We start from the raw sequence: 10,965 nt of genomic DNA, 5'->3' as shown, positions 1-10,965 counted from the left end.
AGACTGTGCCAGTGTAACACTGAGTTTGAGTCACTCCATAAAACACAGGTGCCGTTACCTAAGCGCTGCAATGAATATACAAGAATGCATACAAGTTACGTTTCATAAAATACAGCTTCTCATCAGAGTTCTAAACTATGGGGACATTAAATAATTAAAACACATGTGATCCCTGTTATAGAACCAGTCGTGTGAGATCTAAAATGTTGTTTATTGGAACCATATACATTGGAATATACCTGCCATCTCAGTGGGGTGATTTGTTTTGTTTTTGCTATGCAAGAGAAAATATAGAATCTAGACATTTAAAACATTATCAGCATAATAATTACTACAGGCTCACCTTGAAAATTCTGTTAAAAATTACCACAGTCATGATGAGCACAATTATTGCAGTTACATCATTTGAAAGAGATAAAAATTATGTTGCTAAAGACAAAACACTGAAATACATAAACATCACAATGTGATACAGCAATAAACTCATAACTATTTAATATGAAAACTTAAAATTTAAAAGTTCTGTTAGAGAACCTGGAAAAATTTTACTATAGCAAAACATTTATATTCCTTCAGCTTCTATGATACAGTGTACAATAAAATACTTTTAAAAGATACAACATTCAAGTGCTTCATATACACAAACAGTATTGCCAATGCTAATAAAGTAAGCTAATTATGGTTTTAAATGTTTTCACCTTGCATTTTATGTAGCAGTTGGCATTACTCACTAATCAGTTTTGTGCTGACAGAAAGGATCCTAGTTAAAATACTGATTTTCAAAAGTAACATATCATATTGCTTGAAACTAAACAACCATATAAAAGTGGTCATTGTTAACCTAAACAACGATTAAGAAAGACAACTGGCATATACTCAGGCTGAGTGTCGAGTTCATGATGGTTCACTTTTAACAATAAAAATACTTTTACTAAACCTAACATGATATGTATTTCTATACTACAGTCTCCTAAAGTTATAAAAATATTATATAAAATACCAGACTTTAGAGGATAGAAGTTCGTGTGGTTCTGATACTAGCAGCTGAAAAATGTTTATAATTTAAAAAATAAATAAACTATAGAGGTAAACAAGTTACAAAACAGCAGAGATCTGTGATAGTCAGCGTGAGAACAGCTTAATTACACAACAGCTAACAAAACGGTGATGCCGTTGGATCAAACGTCTTAAAAACCTCTTTCAGAGGTTTGTCATCTGTTTCTTCATCTGGGGTTGGGCTTGCCTGTCCTGATTCTCTTGCCTGCCTTGGATCACTGTATGGAGGTCTAAGTAAGCCTGTTAAGGCCTGAATAGGAAGACTGTGCACAGCAGGGACCTGAACCTTATCAGCACTCCTGAGACTATCTGCCTGCATGTCTACTGGCCCATCAACAGGGACTTCCATGTCTGCAGTAGTGTTCTGTGGTACGGTCACTTCTCCAGGGGAAGGCTGGTCTTTATCACTATTGTTTAAGCCACTTTTTTTCTGGCTCTCTGTATTTTCTCCTGAAGAAATGGTTGACGGCTCCATGGCAGAGAATGAACCTTTATCCCTAGGATCATACAAACTAATGGCACTAAGGACTGAACTTGAAGTTCCGGGTGGGAGGCCTTCTGAAGAGAGTCTGGGGGCATACGGGGGAGGAGTCACAGAAGCGACATTAACAGGTGCTGCTGCTGAGGGCTGTGACAAAGCAGGGTTCCATCTGCCTAAGGGCAGGGCACTCCTTGATGAATGTGAGTCCTTTACAGTCACTTGATGAGACTCTGTATTGGGCAGTCTATGAAGCCTAGGATCAAAACTCTTTTGCAGCCTAGGGTCTCCTAGTTTACCTCCTGAAGTGTGTAAGTCTCCAGACTGCTCTAAGCAGCCCTCTCTGTGTGTTAGACTCAGTTTCGCTTTGGCTGCTGATGTTGGATCAAGGCTCAGGGCACCCTGATGATCACTCTTTGTATTCCATAATCTATTGAGCCTCTGGTCAGCTATAAGTGGGGGCAGAGGTAAGTTGATTGAAGATACTGGATCAGGTTTAGGTAAAGGTACTGGAAGTAAGTCTTCTGGAGCCCACACAATGTGTTTTGCAAAGTTGGGTTTGTTTAGAATAATGTCCATTTTAATATGACTGAATTGTCTTAACTGTGACCTTGGATCCTGGAGGACCATGCCAGGTGAAGAATCCAAAGGTATCAAGAAGGCCTTTTCTCTCAGTTCTCTTTCTGAATCTTCATCATCATCCTCTCTTCTTTTGGATTTGTGATTTGCACCAGCATTTGTATGATGTAAATCAAACTTTGCTCCCCTAGCTGAAGAGCCCCCAGGAGCACCTCCATTTCCTTTTAATTTCTTGGGGTCCCACACAAGTCTGAGGTCCACTGGGACAGACTCATGCGGCCTTGGGACAGTCCGAAGTCTTGGGTCAACCACTTGATTTCTTTTCCTTTTCTCTTTAGCGAGTCTTGGATCAGTAGGAATGCTGAGCTCTGTGGGAGGGAGTTGCTGGTTTCTCAGAGTTCCCGTTTGTTTCTGTAATGTCCTCAGTATTGACTTGACACCACTTCCTTCTTCCTCTTCACTACTGGAATACCAGTTAACTGTATCATCTAAATAGAGACAGAAGCTTATGGTTAAAAACAAAGCACTTATATTTTACCTTTATTAAGATTACAAACACAGTATTTCTGAACTTAGTAGAATCACTAAAAGGGACCCCATCTACTTGGCTACATGTACTTTCACCCTCAAACAAGAGTACTAATTTTTCCACTCCCTAGTAACAATAAATGTTAAAAAGTTTCTATTCAAGTGTATTCTCAATGTTTAGATGAAACATAGAAGAGCTAATCTTTCACCAACTGGTTTTAGGTACACTCACAGTTAAGGTAAATTGTATTGTTCACATAAGTTTTAGGACGAGTACTCTATTTACTGTCTTATTTATGCTTATGTATAAACATAACCTTCACCACCATTGTTTGAAGCCTATAACTACAGTCAGGAAGAACTCTGAGCTACAAGGTCTACTGGACACGGATGGGGTGGAGGAACTCATTTTCACATTTGAACCAATTTAAAGAGCTACTAAACCTTCTTCCTTGCTTGATGCCCTATGAGGCTGGCTGCCAGCTGGTTCTTCATCTTCTTGGTATCTCTGAGTCAACGGGATGAAAAGAGCTCTCTGCACTGCAGGAGGGAGCCCTGAAGCAGACAGAGGGCAGTGACTTGTCATACTGCTGCTGGAATTGGGCCCACTCCCGAGGTGTGCTGTGTCATGAGCAATGGGAGGCTGCTGCTGTGCAAACTCTTCATGCCACATCTCATCTAAGACACAACAGAAAGGACACTGTACGCTCAAACTCCACCAAAGTGTAAGAGTCAGGATCGCCTAGTGACCACATTGGACTTCTAAATTGTATAATTAAATATTTTTTTAAACTTAAATTCTGCCGGGGAATGGTGGCGCACGCCTTTAATCCCAGCACTTGGGAGACAGAGGCAGGCGGATTTCTGAGTTCAAGCCCAGCCTAGTCTCAGAGAGTGAGTTCCAGGACAGCCAGGGCTACACAGAGAAGCCCAGTCCCAGAAAAACAAAAAACAAACAACAACAACAAAAACCCAAAAGAAACAAACCTTAAATTCTATTGTTTTAAATTTTTTAAAAAAATATTATTGAAAACTATATTGCTTAAAAAGCTTGCTAAAGTTTCGTTTCTATAGTTTTGAAAAAACTGAAAACATTTCAAGGTTTCAATTTCATCAATTTTACTTAATTTAAAAATGCATGCTTTTAATGAAAAGAAAGCCTTAGTATTTTAAGAGATTAGTTGCTTCCATCAGTAATCTTACCAGCAGAGTTATCAGGTGGTGGAAAATTATGTGCAGCATGCTGTGGGTAGTAATCATCGTAAAATTCAGCTGAGCCTTGCATGGATTCAGAGTCGGCACTGCGTTGCATCTCACTAGGCATTTGCTGGTACAATGAAGCTGGAGAGCTGTGACTCTCTCTAGGGACTTTCATCGCGTGTCCTGGAAAGCCTGGGGAATGGTAAGCTCCACCCATGCTTGGTAGTGTGTCCAGCTGAACAAGCCCTCCAGCTTGACTATGAGGGCCTACAATTTCAGATGAACCGGGTGGCAAAGATGGGTTCTCTTGCATTGGTGGACCAGGAGGTCCTACACAAGGGTGGTGTCCAGGGGAGCCTGGGTGCCTCACAGGACTATCACATCCTTGAGAAACATTAGATCCTGGACCTGGACTTGACTCAGAACTGTACATATGCTGTGGACAGTGACTGCTTTCCTCAAACTGTGGTCCTGGTGGTGAGGTACTGTTGTAAAATGCTGGTGGTCTATAGATACAAAACAAACAAACAAACAAATGAACAAAACCCAGCAATTTTCAGTTCAAAATGAAGACACAAAATATTATATTTGTAAATACTATCTGTCTTACTCAGGGTTTCTATTCCTGCACAAACATCATTACTAAGAAGCAAGTTGGGGAGGAAAGGGTTTATTCAGCTTACACTTCCACATTGCTGTTCATCACTAAAGGAAGTCAGGATTGGAACTCAAGCAGGTCAGAAAGCAGGAGCTGATGCAGAGGCCATGGAGGGATGTTCTTTACTGGCTTGCCTCCCCTGGCTTGCTCAGCCTGCTCTCTTATAAAAGCCCAGAGATGGCACCACCCACAAGGGGCCTCCCCCCTTGATCACTAATTGAGAAAATGCCTTACAGCTGGATCTTGAGGAGGCATTTCCTCAACTGAAGCTCCTTTCTCTGTGATAACTCCAGCTGTGTCAAGTTGACACAAAACTAGACAATAAAATTGACCCCTTGTCAACTTGACACAAAAACATCACTAGTAAGCCTCAACCCTTAGTTTCTTATTCATCCCCAAGATCTAAACAACTTTAAAAGTCCCACAGTCTTTACATATTAAAAGTTCAATCCTTTTAAAATATCCAATATTTTTTAAAATCCAAAGTCTCTTAAATGTGGGCTCCACCAAAGTACTTTCTTCCTTCAAGAGGGAAAATTATCAGGGCACAGTCACAATCAAAAGCAAAAATCAATCTCCAACCGTCCAATGTCTGGGATCTAACTCGTGATCTTCTGGGCTCCTCCAAGGGCTTGGGTCACTTCTCCAGCCATGCCCTTTGTAGCACACGCGTTGTCCTCTAGGCTCTAGATGCCTGTACTCCACTGCTGCTGCTGCTCTTGGTGGTCATCTCGTGGTACTGGCATCTCCAAAACACTGCGTGACCCCTACAGTCCTGGACCGTCAACTGCAACTGAGGCTGTACCTTCACCAATGGCCTTCCATGGCCTCTCACAGTGCCAAGCCTCAGCTACTCTGCGTGACCCCTTCATGCCTTCAAAACCAGTACCACCTGGGTGATCCTTACACATTACCAAGACCTGCTGCAGCAGGAGTACAACCTTGGCTATCTCTGAAACACAGCCTCTTTGTGTTTTCAGAAAACACTTTCCAGAAGATGTCACCTCAGCAATGTTGGTCTTTTCTTAATCATAGCTAATTTCTTAGCTCCAGCTAACCAGCATCAATGGTCCCAGTAATGCAAAGTTTTTGCTTCAGTAGTTCTGGTATCTTGTTAATCACAGCTGATTCTTCAGCCCCAGCTAACCAGAACTACAGAATCTTCACAATCAAAACAGCAATGGCCCTGAAAAGAGTCTTTAATCTTCCCTCTGAAATTTCACAAGCCAGGCCTCCATCTTCTGCACTGTTCTCAACATTATCTTCCAAGCTCCTACACAACATCCCACAGAGTTCTTAACACCTAATGGATCTTCTAGCCCAAAGTTCCAAAGTCTTTCCACAGTCCTCCCCAAATCATGGTCAAGTTGTCACAGGAATACCCCACTATGCTGGTACTAATTTGTCTTAGTCAGGGTTTCTATTCCTGCACAAACATCATTACTAAGAAGCAAGTTAGGGAGGAAAGGGTTTATTCGGCTTACACTTCCATACTGCTGTTCATCAATAAAGGAGGTCAGGACTGGAACTCAACCAGGTCAGGAAGCAGGAGTTGATGCAGAGGCCACGGAAGGATCTTCTTTACTGGCTTGCTTCTCCCGGCTTGCTCAGCCTGCTCTCTTATCCCAAGTCTTATAGCCAAGACTACCAGCCCAGAGATGTCACCACCCACAAGAGGACTTCCCCGCCTTGATCACTAATTGAGAAAATGCCTTACAGCTGGATCTCGAGGAGGCACTTCCCCAACTGAAGCTCCTTTCTCTGTGATAACTCCAGCTGGGTCAAGTTGACACAAAACTAGCCAGTACATTATCTATGTATGATATTTTATGTCCATTTAGAAACCTGTGTATTTAAGAAATTAATTATTTCATGTCATTGGCAGGTAGAAACACATGTGTCTCCTGCTTTTATTTCAGACAGGGTTTCTTAATTGCTGCTCACTACTGGCTCAATAAAAGTCACCTGGAATCCCAGCACTAGGAGTCCCTCTTTTCTGGGTCATTGACTTCTCTACAACCACATTAAATCCTGCTATCTAAACATACAACTCTGATCATGATCTCCAATACTGCTGGCATATATAATACTTCCTTTATTACTGACTTATTTATCATATCTACTAATTTTATCAATTCATTTTTGGTTTTATTGAGAGAAACTGTCCAGTGATGAGTCTCCCACTATATCTGTAATGAAGTATTAAATTTTTCTCTTAGTTCACTAATTAGAATATGATATGTAATATTAGCAAAATGGTGGGTATTCCCGTCCTCTTAAAATTTGCAACAGAGTCTCATTATATAGCCCAGAGTTCCCTTAAACTCACAACCCTCCCATTTCCGTCGACTATCTCAGTTCTGTCCTAGTTTGCCTTTTTGTTTGTTTGTTTGTTTGTTTGTTTTTTCGAGACAGGGTTTCTCTGTGTAGCCCTGGCTGTCCTGGAACTCACTCTGTAGACCAGGCTGGCCTCGAACTCAGAAATCTGCCTGCCTCTGCCACCCAAGTGCTGGGATTAAAGGTGTGCGCCATCGCGCCCGGTGTGTTTGCTTTTTGGTGTGTTTGCTTTTTATTGCTGTGATAAACACTGCAACCGAAAGCAACCTGGGGAGGAAAAGGTTTACTGTATCTTATAGCTCATTCCATAATGAAGGAAGCTGGGGTAGAGACTCAAGGCAGGACCTCAAATGGTTTGCCCCATAGCTTCCTCTGCCTGCTTTCTTATACAGCCCAGGTCCACCTGCCCAAGGGTACCATGAGCCTCAGTGGAATGGATTCTCCCATATCAATCATTAATCAAGAAAATGTAGCCGGGCGGTGGTAGTGCATGCCTTTAATCCTAGCACTCGGGAGGCAGAGGCAGGCGGATTTCTGAGTTCGAGGCCAGTCTGGTCTACAAAGTGAGTTCCAGGACAGCCAGGGCTATACAGAGAAACCCTGTCTCAAAACAAAACAAAACAAAACAAAACAAAACAAACAAACAAAAAAAACAAACAAACAAAAAAAAACAACAAAAAAAGAAAATGTTCCTCCAGTTTTGCCTCCAGTTTTGTCAGTGTGATGGAGGCCTTTTCTCTAAGGTTTCCTGTTCCCAGATGACTCTAGGTTGTATCAAATTGACCAAAACCTAAGCAGCACATCCCACAGTCTCCACGTGCTGACATCACAAGCACATTTACTACCATATCTGCTTTTCCTCTTAACTTTAACTGAAATACTCTTACGGCTCACACTAGTTGTGGTGTTCTCTCTGGGCATGGAATACCCTCAGAAAGAACCAAATGTACTGGAGACAGTACCAACCATTTGAAAATGCAAGCTCACAACTAGGGGCAAGAAATGTCAAATTCACCCCCCACCACCACCACAGTGCCCCTCGAGTTACTATTTGACAGAGCGTCTAAAGTTGTGTAAAGATTCTGCAGAGAAAATCACTGGGACCGGAAAGAAGGGTAAGCACAAAGAGAAAAGCGATGGGGCAACCTCATGCCAGGCGGCACTGCTGCTCTGCCTGTGTCCAACCATGCGGAGATTTAGGGAAAGGGCTGCTGCCATTTTGAGGGCTTAACTTACTTCTTTCCAACTTTATGTGCTAAATCCACAGTAGGTTTTACAACTATTTCAAAAAGAGATGGAATTTTCTTCATATCATCAGAAAGATCCGTCTCAAAATCATCTTCAGGATCAGAAAACGGAAAATGCTCTGATGGGGTCGGGAGAAGGCCGACTCCCGGGGGTGGTTTGGGGAGAGGAGTTATGCCACGCTTCCTAAGTTCTTCTAATTCTCTTTCGTCTTCATTTGCAAGTTCTTCATCCGCATTCAACACCTGAACAATTGCAAAGGGTAGTGCTTCAGAACACGCTTCCCTCCTCACAGTTCAAATTAAACACCTCAGCATGCTACTTTTGTTAAAAAGAGAATTAACATTAAGTTTAAATCAATCAGAAATAGGTAACTCTTCAATATACAGAACAAATTTCAGAATGGTTTTACAGCAATCAAACATAGGATATAATTTAGTGTAGACCCCTTCTGTCTCTCTCTTTCTCTCTCTCTCTGTAATAAAGCACCTGGCCTAGCTCCTTTATCTGCATGCATTACATGTACACACCCATCTCCAAATAAGAAACTTACAACCTCAGAAACCCCTAGGATTCCCATCTGCGTGGCCACATATACTCTCATCTCTGAACAATATATAAATTTCTCCACTCCTAGTAACAATGAAATTTAGACAGCTTTTATTCAACTGTATTCTAAATGTTTAATATAAAAAATAGAAGGGGTGATTCTGTATCAACTGGTTTTGGGTACATGCAAATCAAAGCAATTTGTCTTCCAAGTAAACTTTTAGGGAGAATTCTGTTTACCATCTTATTTATTCTTATGCATTATTAGGTATATACATGATTGAAATCTGATGTATTATGGGAAGAGATATAAGCAATAAAAAGCTATTATATGAACTAAGCAAAATAGAGAACTAAGGGCTGGACCAATGGCCAGTAGTTAAGGGCACTGGCTACTCTTCCAAAGGACCCATCATCCACGTGGCAGCTCACACATCTGTAACTCTACTGTAGGGGATCTGACACACTCTTTTTGACCCTCCAAGGACACATGCATCAGCACTTATTTTCAATCTTTGGATAAAATCCCAGTTTTTTTTTTTTTAATCCTGATCCCTTGTAACAGTTTGGAGTATTGGTCAAAGTAATTTTTTTTTTTTTAGTGTCAGAATAAAATAGATTCTGATCAGATTAAAATATTCTCAAATTCCTAGATCAATAATTCTATTTTACAATAAACTGTATCAATAGGACAAAACCTACAATAGTTCAATTTCTAGCCAATTAATAAAATACTCTTTATAAGATATGATTTAAGTAAAATATGAGAAAAGTTCTAACAAACTTCTAATCAATGATATAAAAACACTACTCACTTTGTCCAAAAGTTTCCTTGTTTCTTTAGTCAGATCATCGTGGGAAAACTTACACTTGTCTCCTTGGTAGCACTTTGCTCCACTATGATAGAACTTGCAAGGAAATTCACATAAACAAAAATATTAAGGAACAAATCAAGTAAAACCAAGGCCGATTGTGTGTGTGTGGATCTGTGTATCCACCAGGCTGTACATGTGGCAGTCAGAGTTCAACCTTAATCTTTGAGACAGACTTTATCATAGACCCCGGGGCTCCTCACTCAGCTACACTGGCTATCAGTGACTTCTAGGGATCAGTGTGTCTCTGTCTGACCCCTAGCACTAGGGTTCCACACACATGACACTGCACCCAACTTGTGCATGGGCGCTTGGGCTCTGAACTCAGCTCCCTCATGCTTGCACAAGTACTTTACTGAGCCATCATCCCCAGTCCAAAAGAGGAACTGCAGCAAAGATGATTCACTTCCAGGAATCTGGTATGCAACATTGTGCCTAGAATCAACGTTTATATGTTATACCTTCTTAAAAATTGTTGAGATTGTATCTCACTTAAGACTTACCACAATTTAAAAAGAAGCTAAATCAATCCAACTCTACTAGTATCCACTGTACTGAAGATTTTGTAATCAAACCTAATAACTTATTATAGATCACTATTATAATAATGTAAAGCATTTAAAAATTAAACTCTTATTCTACAACTACATACTTTTACTTTTCTCATTCATTTCATTCAGAATGTTTTGATAATATTCACCCCTCAAGTCTCCTCAGATACACTCCCTTCTCTATCCACCCAACTTGGTGCTCCTCCTCTAAATAACCAGAAACAGCAATATATTCTTGGGGTGTAGCCTTCTACTGGAGCATAGTTGACCCACCAAGAAAAACACTTTTAAATAAAACTGACTTTTCCTCTCCTACCTGTTATCAATTGCCCATAGCTTCAGCTAGGGGTGGTACTTCCTGTCCACCTCCCCTCTCCATGGCTTGAGGTACCACATCTTGGACTTGCTGTCACAACTGTCCTGTGCTAATACATACAGCAGTCCTGCTATGTCTGGGAAACACTGTTTCCTTATAGTCATCTCTTGCCTTTGGCTCTTAATACTGTTCCGCCCACTCTTCCAGAATTCCCGAGCCTTGGGTGGGAAGGGGACATGTATGCCCCACTTAGGACTAGTCTTCCAGTCTCTCTCTCTGCACCTAGACTCATGTGCCTGTATTAACCACCATCTACTACAAATAGAAGCTTTTCCAATGAGGGTTAAGAGTTGTACTAAAACACATGTATTTTAAAACAATTACAATAGTTATAGAAAGTACTGTTGGGGCTAGAGAGGTGGCTCAGTGGTTAAGTGCACTGACTGCTCTTCTGAAGGTCCTGAGTTCAAATCCCAGCAACCACATGGTGGCTCACAACCATCAGTAATGAGATCTGATGCCCCCTTGTGGTGAGTCAGAAGACAGTTACAGTGTATTTACATGTAATAAATAAAAAAAAAAAAAAAAAAAAAAAA

At 41.0% G+C, this 10,965-nt stretch overlaps 1 protein-coding gene across 2 annotated transcripts in view; it reads right to left on the bottom strand.

Annotated features, from left to right (window-relative positions):
* Window positions 1-206: 206 nt before the first annotated feature.
* Zc3h6 (zinc finger CCCH-type containing 6) overlaps window positions 207-10,965 on the bottom strand; it is a 54,310-nt gene continuing 43,551 nt past the window's right edge. For both annotated transcript variants that reach the window (XM_021156946.2, XM_029473222.1), the window contains exons 8-12: window positions 9,446-9,555; window positions 8,073-8,326; window positions 3,845-4,347; window positions 3,086-3,319; window positions 207-2,601 (exon numbers count right to left, since the gene is read on the bottom strand). In XM_021156946.2, the coding sequence (XP_021012605.2) occupies window positions 1,154-2,601; window positions 3,086-3,319; window positions 3,845-4,347; window positions 8,073-8,326; window positions 9,446-9,555 (2,549 nt within the window). In that variant the 3' untranslated portion in view covers window positions 207-1,153. The remainder of the gene's footprint in view (window positions 2,602-3,085; window positions 3,320-3,844; window positions 4,348-8,072; window positions 8,327-9,445; window positions 9,556-10,965) is intronic.

Source organism: Mus caroli, chromosome 2, assembly GCF_900094665.2.
Source record: "Mus caroli chromosome 2, CAROLI_EIJ_v1.1, whole genome shotgun sequence".
In the NCBI taxonomy this organism is placed as follows: Eukaryota; Metazoa; Chordata; class Mammalia; order Rodentia; family Muridae; genus Mus; species Mus caroli.
The sequence above is the reverse complement of the archived record's forward strand: the minus strand, read 5'-3'. Positions and strand labels throughout refer to the sequence as shown.